At 39.6% G+C, this 24909-nt stretch overlaps 1 protein-coding gene across 4 annotated transcripts in view; it reads right to left on the minus strand.

Annotated features, from left to right (window-relative positions):
- Positions 1-24909, minus strand: part of LOC129177189 (corticotropin-releasing factor receptor 2) — a 53499-nt gene that overhangs the window by 5269 nt on the left and 23321 nt on the right. The window contains exons 2-11 of one of the 4 annotated variants that reach the window (XM_054768032.1): positions 19040-19108; positions 15696-15781; positions 13666-13772; positions 12135-12252; positions 11896-12049; positions 5364-5424; positions 5193-5265; positions 4650-4735; positions 3830-3965; positions 110-151 (exon numbers count right to left, since the gene is read on the minus strand). In XM_054768032.1, the coding sequence (XP_054624007.1) occupies positions 110-151; positions 3830-3965; positions 4650-4735; positions 5193-5265; positions 5364-5424; positions 11896-12049; positions 12135-12252; positions 13666-13772; positions 15696-15781; positions 19040-19082 (906 nt within the window). In that variant the 5' untranslated portion in view covers positions 19083-19108. Of the gene's footprint in view, positions 1-10; positions 3751-3829; positions 3966-4649; positions 4736-5192; positions 5266-5363; positions 5425-11895; positions 12050-12134; positions 12253-13665; positions 13773-15695; positions 15782-19039; positions 19109-24909 lie in introns of those variants that run through there. The other 3 variants (XR_008569587.1, XM_054768030.1, XM_054768031.1) reach the window with 3 other exon arrangements.

Raw genomic sequence — 24909 nt, forward strand, 5'->3', positions numbered from 1 at the left:
TTTGCGGGGCCGTTAATGGTAAATTGCGAATGTGCGGGGATCCACTGTAATGGCTCTTCTTTCCTTCCTCATGAAACAAGTCAGAGCTAAGAGTATGTGTAAGACTCACCTCTCCGTTCAGGAAGCAGTAGAAGACAGACACAAAGAAGCCCTGCAGACAACACATATTGCTGTGAGTACACACAATGTAATGACACCACAGTCATTACATCATTGCTTTCAAGAGAAGAAAAGCTCTGATTTGAAATGGAACAACCCCAATTATGACTCATACTACACACAGTGGGGCCTCAAACTGTTTTTTGGATTTCAATCTAGCTTTTAGAGGAAACTGCTATGTGTATACAATCAGGTTATGTGTGCGTGTATACCTTCTAACGTTGTGTATACTTTTTGGATGCATGTATATACTCTATGCCCACGTGTATACCTTTCTATCTATTTTTGTTTTAGTGTATGTATACACCTATCTGTGTGCATACAGTACATTTTTAGTGTGTGCATACCTTTTACCCATGTGTACATTTTTTGTGTGTGTATGTACACCTTACAACTGGGGGTATATTTTACATGTGTGTAAGTGTACCTGAGTTGTGTCTAGGTGTACCGTAGACATGTACAGTGGTGTGAAAAAGTGTTTGCCCCCTTCCTGATTACTTTTTTTTTTTTACATGTTTGTCACACTTAAATGTTTGGGATCATCAAACAAATAAATATTAGTGAACGACAACACAACTGAACCCAAAATGCAGTTTTTAAATGACACTTTTTATTATTAAGGGAGAAAAAAATCCCAAACCTACATGGCTTTGTGTGAAAAAATGATTGCCCCCCCCATTAAAACATAAGTGAGATTAAGTGAGATCTCTCAGTCTGGAAAAGGTTATAAAGTCATTTCGAAAGCTTTGGGACACCAGCAAACCACACCGAGAGCCATTATCCACAAACAGTGGTGAACCTTTCCGGGACTGGCCAGCCAACCAAAATTACCCCAAGTGCGCAACGACGACTCATCTAAGAGGTCACAAAAGACCCCACAACAACATCCAAAGAACTTCAGGCCTTACTCGCCTCAGTTAAGGTCAGTGTTGATGACTCCACCATAAGAAAGACACTGGGCAAAAACGACCTGCATGGCAGAGTTCCAAGACGATCTATTTTGCCAGAAAACATCTTGATGATCCCCACGACCTTTGGGAAAATACTATGTGGTCTGACCAACTTGAACTTTTTGGAAGGTGTGTGTCCCTTTACATCTGGTGTAAAAGTAACGCCACATTACAGAAAAAAAGGACATCATACCAACAGTAAAATATGGTGGTGGTAGTGTGATGGTCTGGGGCTGTTTTGCTGCTTCAGGACCTGGAAGACTTACTGTGATAAATGGAACCACGAATTCTGCTGTCTATCAAAAAATCCTGAAGGAGAATATCCGACCATCTGTTCGTGACCTCAAGCTGAAACAAACTTGGGTTCTGTAGCAGGACAACGATCCAAAACACACCAGCAATTCCACCTCTGAATGTCTCAAGAAAAAGAGAATGAAGACTTTGGACTGGCCTAGTCAATTGAATCCTATTGAGATGCTCTGGCATGACCTTAAAAAGGTGGTTCATGCTGAAAAACACTCCAAAGTGGCTGAATTACAACAATTCTGCAAAGATGAGCGGGCCAAAATTCCTCCACAACGCTGTAAGAGACTCATTGCAAGTTATCGCAAACGCTTGATTGCAGTTGTTGCTGCTAAGGGTGGCCCAACCAGTTATTAGATTTAAAGAGCAGTCATTTTTTCACACAGGATCATGTAAGTTAGATTTTTTTTCTACCTTTTTCACACCACTGTATATAGTCCTCCTTCTCTACATCGCAGTTCGAACATCGCACCCTCACTCTTCAGCCATTCAGAGGTGGACTTGCTGGTGTGTTTTGGATCACTGTGCTGCTGCAGAACCCAAGTTCCTTTAAACTTTTTTTCTCCCTTAATAACAAAAAGTTTCATTGAAAAACTGCATTTTGTGTTCTGTTGTGTTGTCACTGACTAATATTTAAATCTATTTGATGATTTGAAACATTTATTTGTGACAAACATGCAACAAAATAAGAAATCAGGAAGGGGGCAAACAGTTTTTCACACCACTGTATATGGTGTTGGAATTGCACTGCTGTTGATGTGTTCAGGTCAGAATAAAGTTATAAAAGAGGAGCAGACTCTGTGTGACTCTGTGGGACGCTACACTGTGCTGCCGTCTGTCGTCATAATAGAGAGGTGGCTTGCCATGATGCATACAAGTATGCATTAATTACGCAACATTTTTTTCAACGTAATTAAATAAATTAGTTAAGTAAATAAATTGACAGCCCTAAAATAAACACAAAGTAATTCTGAAAATGAAAGAAATTCCACTCTCTACAAAGACAGTCAAGGACAGGACCAATGGAAACTGATGACATTAATCAGTCAAGTGAGGTAAACGATATTGAGCAGACACAGTGATATGCAGATATGTGAACTCTGATGGGCTTTTTTATAATAAAGTTGGCTACATCTTGTCTTAATTTTACACAAATAAGGGAACGACTCAAAATGGTCTATATAGTTCAGTATTTAAATGATTTCCAAGTACGCTTTAAGATTCAAGAGATTCAAGAGAGTTTTATTGTCATGTGCATAGTAAAACAGCAGTTATACCATGCAATGAAAATCTTATTCTGTTCATTCTCCCAAGAAAAGAAAGAAAACAAATGAAAGAATAAGAACATAAGAAACATAAACACATAAACATATATACCAATAAATTAAGCAACAACAGAAGAGACATTAATACAAGTAAATAATACAAATAAATAAATAAATAAATAAAGTGCTATGAGTGTGTGCGTGTGTTGCGTGCGGCGTGTGCGAGTGCTTCGCTGAGGAGCCTGATGGCCTGTGGGTAAAAGCTGTTTGCCAGCCTTGTGGTCCTGGACTTCAAACTCCTGTAGCGTCTGCCTGACGGTAGGAGTGTGAATAATGAGTGTTGTGGATGTGTGCTGTCCTTGATGAGGTTGTGTGTTCTGCGTAGGACTCTAGATGTATAAATGTCATGCAGTGAGGGGAGGGCTGCCCCAACAATGTTCTGTGAGGTCTTGATCACCCGCTGGAGTGCCTTCCTATCACGTGCTGTACAGTTACCGTACCAAACAGTGATGGAGGCGGTAAGGACACATTTACACATTCATTCTGCAATTTTGTTGAATTCTGTTATTGTAACAGGTACAAATTTCTAAAGTTTAAACTTTTAAAAGTTTATAAGCAGTGTAATGTGTGTTGTGGCTCCAGACTATTTTTCTTTACTGGAAGAGGAGACAAAATGGCTTTTGTGATGGTAAAGGTTGCAGATCCCTGTCCTATACCTATGCTTTTCAGTACGCAATCTGTATGTATGCTGTTTCGGTGTGTGTATACGTTTTAGCTATATGTGTACACCTTTTTGTTTATTGTATTTATGATGCTGCGGAATGGCCAAATTCTATTTCGAATATGGAAAACTTTCTAAATTGGCCTTGTGGTACTGATTGTGTTTTTTTTCATTACACTCTAACAGTCCAGCATTTGAAGACAGAGATGGAAAAAAATGGCCACAGAAGAGCAATCATGCCCCCATGACCTCCTTATTTGTGACAGCTGAGAGCACAGGGCACGGTCAGGATGCTTCCCTGCATCATCAGAAAGAGCCTACACCTGGACAAGGACAAGTCTTGTCCGTGATGCTATGAGAGGACATTAGGAGAGTAGCATGATTCACACAGAGGGAGACAGAGAGTGCCCACACAGCTTCACCCGCCTTACCTGGAAAGACTGCAAGAAGGAGTTGAAATAGATAAAGACAATTTGCGAGATGTCGTCCTCCCCCGGGTTGACAAAGAAGAGCATGTAGGTGATGCCTAGCAGAGGAAGCAGCACCAGCGTGGCTTTCACCGCTTTTCTGCAAAGAATGGAGGAAGAACATTGTCCACTTTTACACTACATCAATAATGTTATGTCAAAAATAGGGCTAAATAAAAACACCCATCCATGTTGCTTGTCACATTATCACAGTGATAACCGTTTTAAACACAAGGACCCTGCATGGATGATGTTAAAGTGTGACTTTCCCTTTCCCACAATAAACAGACTGTGCTAAGATGTCTTTAAGTTACATTATTGCCAATGTGTCTCCAGATGGCGAGCAGATGAACTAGCGGAGCGTTGCTAATCAACCATGATTAATATTACTAATTTCTCCCACAGCTATAGCGATGCAAGATCCGATTTGGTCTCAATAAATGCTTAAAGTGAGTACAAAAGCATAAATAGAAACTAAAAGCACAAAGCAACTGCTTACAATAACAGCAAATTGCGACGTTAATGACTTTCAAAGACATTGAATTCATTCAGAACGACTGCAGTTACAGGATGTGCTGATCATAAAAATAATTAATGCATGCTGTAATCACAGAACCTTTCATGAAATCAAGCAGTCTAATTTGATCGAATGAGCAAAGAATTTAGATCCAGTTAAAGCGAAGGTGAAATTTAACAGCTTTCATTATGAGCGCCGCTTGATGCAACAAATGCTAAGAATTTCTCACAACCGCTAAAAGCGAAATAAAAAGCATCAGCGAATCACCTGTACTGTATCGTCTCAGATGTGGTTGAAGCTCGCAGTTTGGTCATTAGTATTCTGACGATGTTGAAGAGGAAAACAAAGTTTATCTAAAAAGGGAACAAACATACAATATCAAATAAATTTGGTACATTAGGACTTGCAGGACTCACTCATTAAATGTCACAGGAGCAGAAGAATAGAAAACCACAAAAACAACTAGAAATAAATCAGCATAGACACAAAGTAGAACAGTAGAACCTCAATTTGAAAAAAAAAAATTACAGAAACTAAAATGATCCGTTCCGGGGTCAAACTGTCGGCATTATCAAATCTCTATTAACTAAACAGGAACTGTTTTTTGTAACATTATTAACTGCCAAACAAGTGTGATAAGAAGTTAACCACTACATGATGGAGACGGGTGAGTGGCACATCGTGAATAGCACTGGCAAACCTGCCTGTCTTGCAGCTTTGGAGGCATATTTATTCAGAAAGTTGTAGTTGAATTCCTAATTGTACAACTATAAAGCTTCTACTGTGTATGAAAAAAAGAATAATGCTCACCAGAAGCACGAGAATAACAGGCCCTTGGTAAATGTAGTCGATGTATTTTCCAGGTTCCTTCCCAAACCAGCACCTGCGGAGAGGCAACAGACATTATAATCAATATAAATATTCTCTGTCTTGCAAATAAATAAATGTTACATGTTGTACAGTAAATGATTGAACACTTACTGTTCGTTTTCATAGTATAGCTTCCCGATGCCCCAGGCTATTATTATTGGACATGGAATACCTGAAAAGGACGGTAGATGTCCAAGAAAGTGAATAATAACAGCATATTACTAAGGCTCCAAAATGCAGCTACAGTATACAGTATAGAGGAAGGAATACCTCATATTCAATTTTTTCCCCTTTTTTAGATGTTTGAAAAGTCCTCGTTAGGATGAATTTGCATCATCCCGGGTGACAAACGTGCTAAAATTCTCCATCTGTCACATTAGCGCCACAGCCCCCTCCCACCCCATGCTGAGCGTTGATGTGGCAAAAACTGTCAGAAGCAGTCCAAAAAAACAAACTAGTCATGGCTAATCATGCCTGCATTGCATTATGGGTGACTTGAAGGAATAATCGATTCTTTCTAGGTGCCCATCGACACCATGTGTTGTGTAGATGTACACTAGATCTACTAAGATTCCAAACAAGCGCTAAATTGTGTGAGCAAACTAAAAAATTGCACATACATATTATTGGACGTGTTGCGGATGATCTACTGCGCAATTTTTAACATGTGCAAAAGTGTTTCGGACAGCCCTATTTAAATGAGGATTTGCGTGTGGTAGCGTTTGTCACCATGGAGAGGTTAATAAAAGAATAGGTTTGAAGGCATGGAGTTTTGGTGGAGGATGCAAATAAACACACTGGTGATCTGATGCTGAGATATTGCAGCATCATAATAATGCTATATTAGTCTATTTTGTCATTTAATATATCATACATGTTTTACACTACAACATGTAATGTACTGTGAATATATACGTGTTTTACACTATAACCTAATAAAAAATGAAATTTACGACTGTTTAGCTTATGATATTGAATGTGGAAAATGCACTTATATTCAGATTCTGGTTAGTTTATTTGTAGGGGTCAATGCAGTTCCATAAATTACATGCTAATACATGAGTTTCAAAAGCCAGAATTAGCCAAGAGGCTATTTTTAATCTGTAGTCTCCTGGCGATTATATTAAAAAGGCCCTAAAGTGCAAAAGTACAATAAGACAAAACAATAAAACAACCACAAAATACAATCTGAATAGAACATCAGAGAAATGTTAAAAAGATCACATACAAACATTTTAAGTACCGTATTTTCCGGACTATAAATCGCTCCGGAGTATAAGTCGTACCGTCCGAAATTACACAATGAAGAGGAATAAAAACATTTATAAGTCGCATTGGACTATATTCATGTCCATCAAAATATTCATATATTATGTTAGCTTGTCGTCTAAGCTCACTTCCGGTCACGTGTCGGTGATGAGACGGTGTTGGGTCGGTGACGTCATCATCAGTAGAACAGGAGTGATATGAGTCGCAGATACCGTCTGTGATATCTTCATATATCAACTAAAAAAAGAGAAACTTATCTCTTATTTGGGTGGCGTTATTTCAGGGCGGGTGGCAACATCTTGTCTCTAGCACAGCGACAACACAACTGACAAAGTAATTTGGGAAATTTAAATAAGATAAGATTACTGCCTCTAAATGCAAATTACTTTTGATCAACGTATATTTGCGTCCACTTTCTGTCCATGACATTTTTCCGGGCTCCCGAGTTTCCATAACTCCATAGCCACTGCAAGCAGAAATCATGTAATCATGTACGGATTCGTCATCATCCTGGCAGAATTTTGCATTTGCATGCTTTTGCATTTGTCATTACTAAATGCAATGACAAAAAGCAAATGGAAAAGACAAATACAAAACAGGAAAAACAACGGAAAATTGGAAAAAACAAAGACAATACAGAAAAAACAATGACAAAATGGAAAAAGAATATGACTACATTTGTATATTTTTTGTATTTCCACATGTATTCCCTTTTAATTTTGGCACTCCTGTGATTCCATACAAAACCAGACAAATCAAGAAAAAAAGTGTGACTTACACCTATACAACACATACAGTATAACAATACAACAATAAAATGAACAGGTGCAGACCTTTAATGCTGACAAGTGTAGGTGTTAACAAGCCATTGTTTTAAATGTTTGGTGAATGTTTTTAATGTTGTTAATCATTTAATATAATCTGGTATTGCATTCCACTCTCTGGCACTGATGAATATAGCATACAGTAATCTAGCCGCATATCTGCTTGTGATTACAGTGGCACTCGATGGTGCGCTGGAATGATCCAGACAATTCAGTTGGAGTTTTTCCATAGAAGATATGATGTGGATGTTTCTTTGGACTGGCTCCAAATTAGCCCTTCCAGCAGCTCTACAGTAATATTACTAGATACACGTAGATGATATGTCTCTAATATTTTTATTGCTGACAGTCCAAATATGTTGACAAGCGCATGGAAGAGTTGCTCTCTGTGTCCTCTGTCAGTGCTCCTGCCTCCTTCTCGCTACAATGACAAGCTGTGCATAACACTGTGCCAATTTGCACCTATCTTCCAAACGTGCTAAAAAAAGATGCAAAAACACCGGTAACAAACAGGTTTCAGTTTTGATAAATCTCATTGTGTGTGCAAAATGATTACATTTGAATCACCTCCTCCCAAAATGTTGTGCATTCTGATAATCTGTATACATTCTGCACATTCATGAAGGCAATGGTTTGCCAGTGCTATTTGGCTCAATTGACAGACGCAGTCCTCATTGCCTCATGTTAGGAGATCAAGTTAGGACGTGTTTTTATACATGTAAAGATTTAGTAGATCAGGTGCTTAAAAAGCCTTATTAATTTTCATTACAAGTAATTAAGTGTCACTGTTATCATAAGGAGGTTGGGCTTAAAATGAGCAATTTGAAGTTTAAAAAACGACAGTCGCTCAACCGTCTGAGTGTAGAAATGAAGGTCACTTTGGCATTCAACCTCTACTTGGAGAACAATCTCATCAACCTGACTGTCACCGCCAGTGATGTAGCATCTGGTATTTAACTCAGGCGTATTTGCATGGCTGTGCCTGTTTTTTCCCTCCCCCTCTCCTTCCTTCTTCTTCTAGCCAGAAAGAAGACGTGCACTGTCCATGACACAAAGAGGAAGGTGGTCAAGCTTCCTCCCAGGGACATATACAACAATGTTTAAGTGTGGACTTTTTATACCTGCCTTGAAAAACATCTGCTCCAAAATGACGAAAAACGACAATTTCCACACACGTGACTACAGAACTGCTCTCTTATGAAATTAAAATTGAGACTGAAATACCTCAGACAGTGTTGCTCCAAAAAGCGCTATTGTGCACTTTACCCACTTTTTACATATACACTGTAACTCTGCACTTGTCCTTCGTAATAGATGACATACATCCCTCGTTTATTGCGGTTAATTGGTTCTAGACCCATCCGTGATAAGTGAATTTCAGCAAAGTAAGATTTCTTATTTATAAATGGAATATTTCCATAGTTAGAGCATAGAAAACTTGTTTACTTTGTATTGTATGTACTTTATTGATCCCACAGCGGGGAAATTTACTTGTTACAGCAGCAAGCAAGCAAGACAAGTAAAGAGAACAGTAAAGTAAAGCACTACAACATGGTTCAGGTGGTGCAGGTGTTGTAGAGCCTGATAGCGGTCAGTATGAAGGACCTGCGGAACCTCTCCTTCTTACACCGTGGGTGTAACAGTCTGCTGCTGAAGGAGCTGCTAAGGGAACCCACAGTGTCATGTAGCGGGTGAGAGGTGTTGTCCATGATGGATGTCAGCTTAGCCAACATCCTTCTCTCCCCCACTTCCTCCACGGAGTCCAGAGGACCGTCCAGGACAGAGCTCGCTCTCCTGATCAGCCTATTGATCCTGCTCCTTCAACCTACAACCTTCTAAATTCAGGTTTTAACATTATTAGAGCCCTCTAGATATGAACTAATACTTCTATTGTCACTTTTATACTTGTATTATGCAATATAGTATAAATAAAATACATCAAATAAGCCATATAATAAGTCAGAAATAATATATACTCACATGTTAGCAATGGGGGAGATCCTTGTTGCTGTTACTTCCAGCGGTGGCTAGTTATTGACCAGTGTAGAATGCTACATATCAACAACATGTTTTTGAATGTGTCTTCTGAATGCTTTACATTTGTATTTTATTCTGTGAATAGGCTAAATGAAAGACAAATAACTAAATAAAACAAAATGATCAAACTTACAGCTCACATGCCTATAGCTGACTGATGGATAGTTACCCGAGCTTTCTCAGGGCATTGAATCAATCACAACTGGACTGTTCATGTTGTCTTAGAAATCCTACAAAGCTGTCCTCCAAGAAATGGTGGCTATATACATGGGGGTGGCTTGATATCTGATATCAGCAAATTCGGATAATATCGGCCTGCATCTAAAATGTCCGATATCGGCACTCATACAATACATACATTCGAGCAGTCCATTCCAAACACCGCTCTAGCAATTGTATCCAGCAGTACCCGGACAGAGCCCACATGAGAGATATTGCAGCCGAGTGCAAAACCCACCACGCACAAGTCTCCTGCGGTGGCACACAATTGGGGAATTTAAACAACCTCATCAACCATCCAAAGCAGCATCACAAAAAAAAGCTGCAAGCGCATGGAGAAACAACCCCCCAGCCCCCTCAAAACAACCAACACTGTCTGAAACGTCTGCAAAGCATGAGAAAGTAAACTTTTCTCATACCTACTGTTGCTGACTATTGCTCTCTGTTTGAGTAATATCACTTGATGAAGTATTTTCTAAAATTCCACACTACAAAGTAAGTAACAGTATTAGGGCTGTCAATCAATTAAAATATTTTATTGAGATTAATTGCATTCTTGCCATAGTTAACTTGTAATTAATCACAATTAATCACATACTGAAAGAAGTTTTTTATGTAAAATGACTGTACTTTTGGAAGATCATTTTAAAGGTTTTAATACACCTATCAACATTTAGATTGGATAATATGTTTGATGTTTGCAATTTTTTGTTTATTTAACATTTATTTAACATTTAACATGTTTTTTTTAGCTCAGCACAAAATGGACGTCAATGTATAAAAAGTCAACGTTGGTAAGGTAAACTGTCCATCACTCAAATACTCTCTTCAAGCAAATAATCTCACAAAATATAATTGTGACTAACATTACAAATACAAGTCTACAAAAACACCCAACAGCTAAGTGAAATGAAAAAAGGGTGTTAGAAAAATTTATATTGACAACTTACAAAAATCAAGTGCTCAAGTACTGTCGGTAGTTTACAGAACTACACCTGTGCCCATATACTGATACTTCAATTCCAAACATTCTTTTACAGAGACACACACACACACACAAACCTTCTTCAACACACACTTTATCACACTTTTCTTAGTACGGCAACTTCAACAAACATGAAAGTATGACACCATGGTCTTTCAACATGCAACTTTTATTCTGTCATCTTTGACAGATACAGAAGTTCAAGCACAAATGCTAATAAATCACTAATAAATAATAATAATAACGCTAATAAATTCCCTCGCGAGTCTTTACTACCATCTTTTGTGTGTTTGTGTGTGCTCGCTCACTTCTGCCTTTGTCACACTGACACAAGACCTCCAAATAGCTGTCCTCGGCTATGCCTGTCGGTAATTTGCAGCCTGTGACCCAAATTTTATCTTGCAGTTCAAAGCAAAAAATCAGCCGGCTTGCATCTCAAAAACACTCGTTAGTTGGGACTCTTGTATGCTAAGGTACCACTGTATAAATGACAATAAAAAAATACCTACAGTACTCCAGTACCTTCTCTCTTCTCTCTGGCATTTGAGAGCATTTTATTACACCCTTATTTTGTTTACACAATTAAACAATATGTGGCGAATAGCGCTCTTATTTTGAAGTAAGTGTCTTGTGTGTTTGGGAATGTCTGATGAGCCGGGAGCAAGAATAAGCAAGCCTCTCGTCAGCGGGCATCGTAAAACGCTTGTTTACGTTAACAATCGGTAAAACACAACAGGGTGGAAGCTCGCTCATACAGCAGAGTCGCACATACACAGCCACACAAGCATTTTCTGCTAAACTAAGTTAACCCCACTAGCTTCCATTCACGCTCCGCAAGAGAGGGGTGTCCAAGTTTTTTCGCCAAACAGGACGTGAGCACGTTAATCGCGCGTAAAAAAAAATAGCGCCGTTAAAGGAAATTTCCGTTAACGCGTTCTTAACACCTTAACTTTAACAGCCCTAATATATAGTCATCTCCTCTTTTACTCAATAGCTGTTGTGTGAAATATGAGATTACAGGCTGCCTGAAGTGCTGACCCAGCCATAAATGGAAACTTTAAATGTCTCAGTTTCCATGGTAATAGAGTAAACACCATCTGCTAATGAGGGGCCATCCAAAAGCTTCTCAGAGAGTTCCTCACAAGAGCAGCAAAAGGTCATGAATGATTTTGTTACTCAGGGAACATGACACTACAGAATAATTTTCAATGTCATATCTGTCACATCCAAGCATTGGTATTTAACTGGCATTTAATGTACACGTAACACATGGAGGACGCGTGTCTGTGTTCAATAAAGGCGTACTTACACCACCCGATGAAGAGGAAAACCCACTTCCGCAGCTTGTCTGTGGAGTAGGTCATCACGATGGCGGTGTGGAGGTAACACCCCTCCACAAACATCCAGAAGAAGTTGGTGACCACAAAGTAGTTGTATATGGTCGTGATCAAGCGACACCATGGCTAGCAAATTTTTAAAAAACAGTTATCAAAAAAAGAGCATGTACTATAAAATGCTGACTCGGGGGAAAACAAAAGTTGTGCTTACCTCGTTGCTCTCGTGGATGTTGTAGTCTATGAGCTGCAGCAGGAACCACATGATGTTCCTCAGGATGAAGGTGGTGATCAGATTCCAGTGGATGATGTTGCGGAGACATCGGATGCTTCTAAGAACAAGTTGATATGGGACAAAATTATTGGGACACCAAGCCATTGCATCGACAGAAAGTGAAAATGAAAGAAAATGTTTTTTTCTGGGAAGAGTATCTATAAGATGTCAAGGTTAAAAGGTTTCTCGAGTCCACACCAAACTCACCCAAACATGCCTCCGTGGACCTTGTTTTGTGCACTTGAACATTCCCTAAATTGTTCCCACAAAGTCAGAAGCATGGAATTGTCTTGAAAAAATGAAAAATTAAGATTCAGAGGCAATGAAGTGGTCCTTCTCAATGCTTGATCGATGAATTTATTGATTGAGAAGGGTGTCTCAATACTTTTGTCATTGTTACGAAATCATGTTCTACCTTGTACTTAATTCCTAATTATAATCCTTTATATTTGTGAGAGGGTCATCAAAACAAGAACAATTTTAATGTAATTTCTGATAATTCATGATAATAATTTTCTTTAGAACAAGAAGTAAAATGCATGGTCATGGACGACCGCAATATACAGTATACCATCCTCCCATTGTTTATAAAAGACTATAAAAGTCAGCACTGGTTTCTATTTGTGATTGATAGACTTGCTTTCTTTTTATTAACATAATGCAGGGGGGTCCAAAAGTTGGCCCAGGGTTTTATTGGCCTGCGGCACATTGTAGAAAGAAAATTAAACAAAAACAAAAAATATATATAACAACAAAAAAAGGCACAATGTAAAGGGAAAATGCTGAAATGTTGATACAAATATTAACACAAAACGATGTATTTAAATCTAGCCATTTTACAAAATGAAAAACATATATCAAAATGGCCCCAAGCATCCTTTTTGGTGGAAATAGTCCTGCTATGCTTTATTGTTCAATTTGCTGACAAATGGTAGCTGCACTAGTTTTTATTTCACCTTCTGCATTACTACTACATTTCTGCCATTTACAGCACAAATGATACAATCTTTTGACTTACATTACATTGTGTACAGCAGGAAAGATTCCAAGCTGTTACATAGAACTTCCCATCATGTAGAACAGAGGCCCACATCCGAGCAGGCATAACACGAACACAAGTATCTGCCATCTTTTTGATGTCCTAACAAAATATTGAATATTTGAGCCTTTAATCCCAGCCAGCGGCTTACATCGACTAAACCGCACAGCTGAGGCCCGCTCTGTCCATGAAGGTGTAGGTGTGTTCTGTCTGTGTGTTTGATGCAGACGATGAAAAGAATCACAATCGCTCGAGGGAAAAACAATTATTATAAAATGCACATATGCATGCAGTGCACTAATCTATTCATTTGACATAAGCGACTTAATGACAAGGAACAAAGTGAAAGTTATGGGGAAATGTTCGCGACTGTCTACTCGGAGGTTGCATGCATCACAAATGGAAATATTTGTGCACTATTTCTGTACTTGCCTCAAGCAGAGGAAGAGAATGAAAGCCACCAATAGCGCCCCCACAGAGATGCAGTGGCCCAGGTAGTTGATGATCAGGGCTATCTTGTAATGCACAGGATACTTTCTCTGAAAAGACCACACACACACACACACACGCACGCACACATACAAAGACACTGTTACCTCCTGGATGTCAGCATAGGTACACATCAGGCGCATGGGTGGATTTTTTGAATTCTCAAATTTACTTAATAATATTTTAAATTCATGGCACTAATCTTACTTAAAAAATAAATACACACATACAATATATATAATACAATACATATAATAAAAATACAATAGAATAAACACAAAATTGCTTATTTATTATGCTGATGGGATATTTATAATACATTTACACCTAAACAAAATATTTTTGAAAAATAATAAATATGTAATTAAATAAATACCATACTCAACACCAAATTGATTACACAAGTCTACAAAATGTGATTAAGTTGCAGAAACAAGAATGAAAACAATGATTTTTAGCTAATTTGACAGCGCTGATTTAAAAAATGACATTGGCTTTGTCATAACGGGTCACATTTTTTTCAGAAATGTGATCTTATTTTTTTACTGTACGCTAAAAGGCATAAATTTTTGTGAATCTGTGAAGACAAAAGCAGGGACTAAGTGATGGATATGGCATAAATTAAGCACAGAGGAGGAAATACAATTACTTAGTACATCATTTTATGGTAACTGCTTCCTTCATTTGCTTGCCGGGAGTGTTCAGTATCTGAAAATTCACATAGCAAGCTCCATTAGTAGTCTGCTATGACACTGCATCTTCGCTGATACCTTTTTTTCCATCACTTTTATGTCTTGGTGAAATCTTGCCGTATGACAACTGCACTAAGACTGCAAAGAGAAGTGAAGCTCAACAAGATAGAATACCACTCCTTCTAGTGAAACCAGTGAACCAATGCAAGCAAGAATCGATCTTTCACAGAAGGCAGATTAGAAATTGGTTTGCTTCGCTTTTTGTGTATGCTATATGGCTTTTTTAAGCTTTTTAAGGGGAGTGAGCATAAGATTACCAAAAATGAAGGCTGATACAAAAAAATGGACATCAAATTTTAAATCAGCGCCCCAATAGTTTCTTTGTTTCAAAAATTGTGTAGACCAGTGTTATTTGACGTGGAATAATTTAAAAATAAACATGATTTTTTGGGGGGGGTTTGGATTGGTTCTTTAGCGGCATGACTTAGAAATGCAGATGCTTTGTTTAACTTCACCATCCACAATATTAGGTACACATGCACAAGCACCAATACAAAAGCTGTGCCAAAAGTTATTATTCTAAGACAACAATGCTCAGTTTTCATAAAAGTCCTGTGTTTTTTCAATGCAAAAACATCCTTCATAAGGCTTTCTAATGAACTAAGCAGCTGACTGAGTGATGTTAGTGAGGACGTGGACGATGCTAGTGGATTTCTTTAGTCTGCCATTCTGTCTGTATCTATGTTGCAACCTACTGATGACACACATTGTTTATATACCAATTCTAATTGAAAGCAGGACATTTGTTGATCCATTCATGAATGACACATTTTTGTGAACTTTTGCCGTCCAACTCTTTGTTTACTGTTTGTGAGGATGTTATTGTGTCTTCCCCTCCCTTTCAGACTCTCTTTTCATTCAAGCTTGGTGAAAGCAAATGTCATTGACACACTTCAAATGTCTTAAGATGTCTAAATTTATCTGGAAAAATGGAGCAAGAGCCAGAAATACACTTGAGTCAGGAGACGTGAAGGGAAGCAATCTGGCCGCTCGGCTTACAGTCAGTCTTACAGTTTCTTGCCTGCAGGCTTTGGTCTCATAGAAACACTAATACAGTGCACTTGGAAATGTGTTCAGTCTTCCGGAAATAAAAGTCTCAAGTGTTTAATTGTGCGACACCAAAAGAGGAAATGTAGTTCTTGTGGGTGTTATGTAATGAAAATAGCGACGTGGGCTTTTGGGTGCGATGAAGCAATGCAACAGCTCCACAAAAACACTCACGTTCTCCTCCAAAATGGGCTCACAGTTTGAATAATTGCTCTTGAGTGCCCATGTCCCATTTTCCATGCATTCTCTGTAAGCACTCCCTGAAAAGAGGGGAAAATGGAATGAGTACAAACAAGGAATACTTGAAGATGTATGTATTGTATAATTGCCTCCTATTTGCATTTCGTTGGCCAAACTGGCCTTTGCTGAGTCACTAACAGTGACTCATCAGTTGTGACAAGGTGATGTGGTTTGGAAAAGTAGGTTGCGTGAAAGCTCAGCATACAGTGCAAAGTTTAGCTGCCTGACATAAAGAATACCAATGCAACAGCGCTAGTGGGAGTCCATTCATCTTCGCAGGGACAGCAGCCAAAGCAGGGAAGCTCAGACTTCCCTCTCCATGGCTACTTCGTCCAGGTCCTCCTGGCGGATCCCGAGGGGTTCCCAGGCCAGCTAAGAGGCGTAGTCTGTCCAACGTGTCCTGGATCTTCCCCAAGGCCTCCTACCGGTCGGACGTGCCCTGAACACCTCCCAGGGAGGCGTCCGGGAGGCATTCTGACCAGATGCCCGAGCCACCTCCCTGGCCCACCTCTCAAGGCGGAGGAGCAGCGGTTCTACTCTGAGTTTCTCCTGGATAACAGTGCTTCTCACCTTATCTCTAAGGGAGAGCACTGCTTCCCCCTACTGAGACGGCGAATGGTGTTTCAGAATCTCTTTGAAGCTGTCTGGAAGTCAAACTCTTCCCATGTCAGAGTTTTTGCCTCAGCAATCGCCAGAGTCGCAGACTGCTTGACCTGTCGGTACCTGTCAGCTGCCTCCGTCTAAAAAGGGCTAAAAAGGTTCTATAGGACTCCTTCTTCAGCTTCACAGCATCCCTCACCACTGGTGTCCACCAACAGGTTCTGGGATTACTGCCACAACAGGCACCGACCACCTTACGGCCACAGCTCCGATCAGCCGCCTCGACAATGGAGGAACAGAACATGGCCCAATCCAACGACACGATCACAAAGTCAATCATCAAACTGCGGCCCAGAGTGTTTTGGTGCCAAGTGCACATGTGGACACCTTTATGCTTGAACATGGTGTTCGTTATGGACAATGTCCAATAACAAAACACCGCTCGGGTTCAGATCCGGGGGATCTGCATCGCTCGCCCACTACACTGAGCCAAGAAGCCAAATTGTTGGGGTGAGGTGCAGGCCCGGCCAACAGACGCTCGCCATCGTTCCCTACTTCCAGGCCTGGCTCCAGAGGGGGGCCCCGGCGACCCACGTCCGGGCGAGGGAAATCTAGGTCCAACGTTATTTCTCTTCATTAGGGTCTGATGAGCCACTGTTAGTGTGGTCCCTCCCCGAGAACCTGTTTGTCATGGGTGACCCTACCAGGGGCATGAATGTCCCAGACAACTTAGCTTAGCAAAATTGGGACACGCAAACTTCTCCATCATAAGGTGGTGGCTCAGGAAGGAGCAAGTGGGAGTAAGTCATGTAAATCCTCTCCCTAAGCCAGCATGCACATCTTTTTAAAAAGCTGCTTTCCATAATAAACCTCACCGTTGAAGTTTTTCCATTTTGCAATTTTTCACAGTCAGTTGGCTGGTTATCTCTTAAAAGCTATAGAATGCATGGAGAGAAAGAGGTGAGGAAACAGTCCTGTGTAATGGGTAGTTGCACGTCTCAATAGATATTTTTAATTTATTCCACTACAATGCTCCACTCAGATACTCATCATTTAATTAGGTTTCATTCTTTATGTCCACTCCATTATCATTTAACTGCTGTCAGGAGGTAGTTTAACTATAGAGGAAATCAATTGTATAAATTGTATCTGATGTATAGAATATAAAATAAGTCATTAATCTTTATATTGAGCAATATATAGCCCTTTTGACGCCTGGGGCCCTTTGACACATGCATTGAACGATAAAAAGTGTTGCTGGACAGTTAACTTTTACAGTAGCATCCTTCCATTTACTTTTCCACATGTTCAAAAAGAGTAGGAAGAAGCAAAGCTTACTTAATCCTACCCCTCGTCCATTTCACATCAATTGCAATACATTTATTCACTTCACCTGTATTCCGATGTAGTCTTTGCCAGCTGATACATGGGAAAATTATACGATGTAAAATGATAAGGTAATGTAACAGTGTAGTAATATTATTGTCAGGGTTTTTCTTCAATCTTGATAAATAATAATCACATAATTAGTATAATAGTAAATAAATAAAAGGCATCATAATAATCTAAACAGCTGTAATAATAGGTGAGTACTGACAATGAATTCAAAAGAACAAAGGGTAATGAGTGTTGTAGTGATTAGACATAGCATTTTGTACACAGTGCTTCAAAACTATTCTTCCTTGTATTTTGCAAACATCAACTGTTTGTATTGTTTCTTGAAATCGCTCATCTTGGTGCTTTGTTTGAGTTCCTTACTCTGGCTACCAGAGCCAGCGATGTCCAATGAAATGCTCGGATGAAATGCATGATGGGAAGCCGTTAAAATAGTTATTTTTTTCATTTTAAACTCATATTGGTACTTGTAGTGTATATTTCTTAGTTACCTTTTGAGTGTTAGTTGCTGTGTGATGATTTTAGCGTTTTTTGTAAGATGACACCTTAAGTCAGACTGTTACATTGAGTAATGACCTCCTACAACTTTCAATGGGTTGACAACCTCGTCGTGAGTTTTTTCATAGCTCATGATTGGCTCCTGTCAAATAAAGAGCTACCTGGTCCCCATGGACTTGTGCGCACCACAATATGCCATTTTATGACGTGGACATGTCCTTATACTGTATATGTACAAATCTGTTTTTCTCTCTAAATGTAGTGGGTATGGCCACCTGCCCTTGACCCAACCAATACGCAAAGCACCGGGCCCTTACGCGTGCCCTCCCTGATGGTGGGTCTATGGTGAGGAACATACACAGTAGATTCTAAAAATAATATTGCCTATATGCACTATGGTCCCCAGTGCAACTTTGATTTCTTCTCTGCTATGATGCAGAGAAGAAATACAAGAGCCCATGAGCTTGCTTTGGCCAAAGGTTGTACTGGTACTCAAGGCTGAAATGTGCAGGCTGAAATGTTCAAATGATGCAGTGTGTCTACACAGACGCAAAGGTTGTGCTGTTATAGTGCATTTGACTATTCAACTAAAATTGAGTTACATTTTTGTATATGATATATTAAGAACGTTTAGCTAACTTTTCTCACATTTGAAGTAGAAATATTTAGCTTGTTAATGTAAATGGTAACTCTCACCTTAAATGTTAAATCCAAATTTAAATGTCAAATCTAAATTTCTAAAAATGTAAAGCTAAATATGTACAAAATATAGAAATAGCCCGCACCTCTCACCGTGCACCGACCCGCCCACACCTCTGGCCGCTTCATCTGGATGCTTCATCTACATGCTCCAACTGTATAAGTGGCAAAGTGTTGAATGAACACGATAAAAATATACCACCAAGATTACAAAGCCTGGTGTGATGCAAAAAATAAGATATAAAAGTAACATATAACACAGCAAAAATAGTCTGCATCAAAAACGTAACGCATAATAACAAGTTTCACTCACTAATGCACTCATCATTACAACTAGACCACATGACTACACATCGTTACCTGTTTAGAACAAATATTTCTATAACTGTTCGGACAAAGCAATACATATTCAAAAAAGATATCAGCTCCAAAAGTGTGACTGAATTTTTACAATCGGCACCCCATATAGCCAATCTCAAAACGTTCAAATAAACATAATAAAAAACAATGCAAAACATGGCTCACTATTAGAGGGTTAATTTGGTCTTGTGTGGATGCACATCTTGATGGCAAAATGACAGTGGCTACTTTGCTTGCACTGTTGTTTCAGTTTGTGTCTCCAGAAGAACAACATGATGTCAGCTATGGGAACTTGAAATATTATTTTCGCTCAATACGATACAGACATGGAAAAAGGAGTCCAGAACATCTAGAGCGCAGACGAGTCAGAGCTTTTCTTCCTGTCGTTCACACACACCAGTGACCCAGAGAAATGCGACCGAGACACAAGACCCACTGGGAAAAAAGTGATTCAAAGGTTGTTAGTAATTTAGCAAACAACAGAGGAGGAGTTATGCTAATTTTAAGATAGTGGTGAGCAATTAAGTAGTTAGCAACTGCCCAGCAGCTAGGAAAAATTACATCCTTTTTTTTTATTGCAATCTACCAGTTGTTATTTCTACTGATATTGAAAACAAAAGATTAATTCTGTTTTAAAAAATATGTTTCAAAAAATGGATCATAATTTATTGATTGTTAATTTTACCAATGAAATTCAGTCTAAGTTTTTTGTTTTGGGCAATTGCAATGTAATATCTAATAAGATGTCACAACATCTTGTGTCACAAGATCTCGCAAGATTAAAACATGACGAGATTTCTAGTTCAGAAAAAAACTGTATGATGAACTTGAACAAAATGAACTTGATCATTTTGCCGGCCTCCATATATTGTCATGTGCATGTTGTAGTCAGTATTTGGTGTGACCACCATTTGCCTCAAATACCGTATACGCCGAGTCAGAGCATCCCAAACTTGCTTGCTATCTTCAAAATGCCATCAATAAAATGCACCTGTGTTTGCTGTCCACAGCATACGTGCCTACCTAGACCATAATCACTCCGTGCACAGCGTATTGATGGCAATTTGAATGCACAGAAATACTGTCCATTCTACCATTGTTGTGTCATTCATCCACCTCATGTTGCAGCTTGATAATGCACGGCCTCATGTTGCTAGGATCTGTACATAATCCCTGGAAGCTGAAAACATCCCAGTACTTGCATGGCCAGCATGCTCACTCGGCATGTCACCCATTGAGCATGTTTGGGATGCTCTGGATCGGTGTAAACAGTATTTGAGGCAAATAGTGGTCACAGCAGATATTGACTGGTTTCAGAGCACTCCGGATCACCCCCAATACAGTTAAACAGCACATTTTGGAGTTGCCTTTGATTGTGGCCAACCTAAGTGACATCTGTGCAATACTCATGCAGTCTCATCAGCATCTTGATATGCCACACCGGTGAGGTGGACAGATTATGAATCATGAATGATAAATAAACAAGCCCAAAATTGTTGTGCGTTCACAGAAAGTCATCGCAAAAAGCAATGCTGCTCGTTAATACAGTTGAAAAGCCAGCATTTCAAGAAATTCTGCAAAAGTTTGGCAGATAGTAGGAATTGCCTGTGAGAAAATACACCTCACAAATGGCAATTCCACAACTTTATAGAGTGAAATATGTCACATTGAAGGAAATAGATACTTCATTTATCCCCAAGAGAAATTCACGTTTTCAGCAGCTCTGCAGTGTGTCCTTATGAACATAATCACTTAACAAGAAAACTAACAAAGCAAGGGGGAGGAATGATCAGCTCGGTCTTTCGGTGGAGCAGGGCAGTGATAGTAATCTGCCACTGAAACTGCTCTTCTGTTGGGAGATGATACTTTGCATTGGATGATGCTTGTTGTATATATATATAGCATTATTATGATTATGATATATATAGCATTATTATGATATATTATATTATTACCGTAGTTTCCGGTGTATAAGCCACACCAGTGCACAAACCGCACCCATGAAATTTACAGGAAAAATCTGATTTTTTCCTATATAAGCCACACATATCCACGTCATAAAGTGGCATATTGTGGCGCTCATGAGTATGTGAGGACCAGGTAGCTCTTTATTTGACAGGAGCCAATCATGACCTCTGAAAAAACTCACGACAAGCTTGTAAACCCATTGGAAATTGCAGAAGGTCATTGCTCAATATAACAGTCTGACTCACGGTTTCATCTTACAAACAACATTACACTTATCACACAGCAGCTACGCTCAAACGTTATACCTCAGAAATATAGAAAAATGTAAAAATTAGATATTTAGTGCACAGACAGATTTTAGACAGAAAGATTTTTAAAGTTTTCATACAACAGAACACATCATCAATAGGGTGAAACTAACCTGTCTCATGATGGTCTAATCACAGCTCACGTTCCCTATGAGTGGGTGAACAATCCAATGCTTGGTGAATCTATGAATCTGTGAATTAAACAACGTCCTAATTCAATTAAAACGTCGTCTCTCTCTCTTTCGGCGAGCTGTGTCTTTAACTTGACAGCGGCATCATATGCATTTCTTTGAGTGTTGAACGCGAACGTGCAGGATTAGCAAACGCAGAGAATGGTGGCTTCTAGGCGTGCTTTGGTTGTTTCCTGAACTTTTTTTAGTATCTTAGTAATTGCATTTTCCAAATTACCTATTTAAACGATAGTAGTAGTAGTTGCTCTGAAGTATAGGAGATATCACGAGATTAGAACATGACCACACCAAGCATCATGGCAAATGTAATTTTTAGCCACATATTAGCTGCACCGGTGTATACGCTGCAGGGTTCAAAGTCTGAGAAAAAAATAGCGGCTTATACACCGGAATTTATGGTATTATTATTATATATTATCATAGCATTCGTGGTTTATTTGATCTAAAATGTTGACAATAATATTGTTTAGCGTCAATTTGTGGGCCAATAAATATTTCAAAGTGCACCTGCATTGTTTTGTGGCACAGTTAAATAAAAAGTTTGTTTGCTCAGTCATGTGTTTTCATTTTTATTTTCTTAAAGTTAACATTAAAATCTCATCTTGTTGTCGTGGACCCAATCTCGTGCATCGTCTCGTCTCATGACACCCCTAATATCTAGTATGGCGATGTCAACAGACATCTGCATCTTGGTGAAGACCGCTGGCACTAAATACCTGAGCAGGAACCTCATTCCATTGCACTTTTCCTGGCTGGAGGTCTGAAATGTCCAACTTCCAGCATCAATGTGATTGAAGTGACTAGCTACTGTGGGATAGCCATGAACATTTCCCATTGTGACAGCTCTTGCCAAGACAGTGCGACGGTGACAGCAGGAAACTGGCATCATGTCAAGCTACAAAATCCACCAGTTGGCCTGAACAATGTGAAGACCCCACCCGTCAAGGGTTGAAAAGCACATTCCTTTGCTACAAGCAGCTACACTCTACATTGAAACTAAGAGAAAACTGAACCTTTAAGTCATTTGAGGCTAATTTTAGCCGCACACTTTGCTTTCCGGATTTGTGGGCCTCTGCAGGCGAATATCACACCAGATATGTGAAACATGCAGTGATGGTGTTGAAACAGAAGAAGGGAGGAGTGGGAGCTCTTTCACTGACGCACAACATGAATTCCCTGGCACTGGTGCATGGAAGATGCATTTCTGACTAACCATCTGCACAGTATGCATGATAAAGCGGTACTCCTCCTATTATTCTTTTGTCGCCACTTTTCACAAGTGATTCCCCGGCGTCTTGGGACACTGAGGTGTACTACAGGTGTTGAGATGGAGTGCGATTGCCAGCTCGTTCGCTGGCTGCCAACATCTACCACCGCCTGCGCAGTCCATCCTTTCTCACCTCTCGAAAACATGCACCTGCAGTCTCGTTATGTGTGTGATTACTTGGCAAGATGAAACCATTACACATACATAGTGGAACTTCAAAAGTCAAGCCCTTCAAAAGTGGTACGGTGTGGGGTTGAAATGACTTTTTTCTGGAAAAAATCTGGCTCAAAATTCAAGCAAAACTTGACACCATCATCACGTGTGACATCATGAGACTTCAGCTCAGTGAGCATCCGTGGCTGTTTGGTGTTTCTTCTGATGAAATGTAATGTAACTTAAGCCATAAGAAGATTGGATTAATTCTAGGAATGTTAGAGGACAAGGAATGGATATATTTTAATTGGACATTTGACTGCACCTACCTTAAAGGTCCCATATTATACTATTCATCCATCCATTTTCTATGCCGCTTCTCCTCTTTAGGGTCGCGGGGGTATGCTGGAGCCTATCCCAGCTGACTTCGGGCGACAGGCGGGGTACACCCTGGACTGGTCGCCAGCCAATCGCAGGGCACATATTGACAAACAACCATTCACACTCACATTCATACCTATGGACAATTTAGGGTCGCCAGTTAACCTAACCTACATGTTTTTGGAGGAAACCGGGAGGAAACCCACACACACACAGGGAGAACATGCAAACTCCACACAGAAATGCCCAAGGGAGAATCAAACCCAGGTCTTCCCAATCTCCAGACTGTTACTGTGTTGGCCAACATGCTAACCGCTAGACCCTTATACTATTCAACTATTTAAAATAAGTCTCAGAGGTGCCACAATAGTGTATTGTTAGTGTGCTGGACAAAACCTAGGTTTGAGGGCTATTTTGCAGTTGATACACTTTTTACAAATACACTGTAACTCTGCACTGTAATAGCTGCCATATATCACATACGACAATTTAACATAAAGGAGAGGGATAGGAGGACACAAACGTTAGCAACACTAGCATAGCTAGCAAAGCCGTGTGAGCTGCAGTGTTAACATTACACTCACATTTTAACATCAACATCATGCTAGTTTAATTAACTTAAAAGATCACGTCTGCAGCTGAGTGACAGACAATTGGCAGTTTCAGTCTTTCGTTTACGATGTGTAGCGAAGCTTTTTTTTCTTACAAATCTGTTTTCCATGAAGTGGTGGGCATTTTGTGGCTTTCGGCCCACTCATTATATTCTAGGCGGTTTGGCTTGTGTGGTCCATATCAGTGCTTGGAATGTGTGCTGTTGCCAGTTGGTGCAGCAGTTTTGACAGCCAGCCGCCTTCTCAACTGACAGCCACAGGAGGCGAGTGTGACTCAGAAGACTCTGACTAAACTAGCAAACGTGAGATTTTGAGAGAGATTTTGCAAGATTATAATTTTTATTAAAGGACAGGACAAGTTCGGGTGCGTGGTGGAGACCAATGCTATTCAAGTGGCGGCCCTTGGTCCAAATACAGCCCATGAACGGAATCAGACTGGCGAACAAGGTCAGTTCAAAGTTGTGACTGACTAGCATCCAGTCATTTAGTGTTTCTGTAAAGTGTTTCCCAACCTTTATTTTTATGCAACATTGAAGATGCGCTATTGTGGTATGTACGTGCTGCGTTACAACGGATACAAAAAAAATCTTTGATTTGTTTTTTGGAATTGAGGAACTCAATTTACTTGAGGAATCGTTTCACTCCAAACTGCATGAACAAAGTGTTTCTCTTCCTCATGAGTACGCACCCTGTGGTGGAAACGCACAGAAACACACA

Source organism: Dunckerocampus dactyliophorus, chromosome 2 (genome assembly GCF_027744805.1).
Source record: "Dunckerocampus dactyliophorus isolate RoL2022-P2 chromosome 2, RoL_Ddac_1.1, whole genome shotgun sequence".
In the NCBI taxonomy this organism is placed as follows: Eukaryota; Metazoa; Chordata; class Actinopteri; order Syngnathiformes; family Syngnathidae; genus Dunckerocampus; species Dunckerocampus dactyliophorus.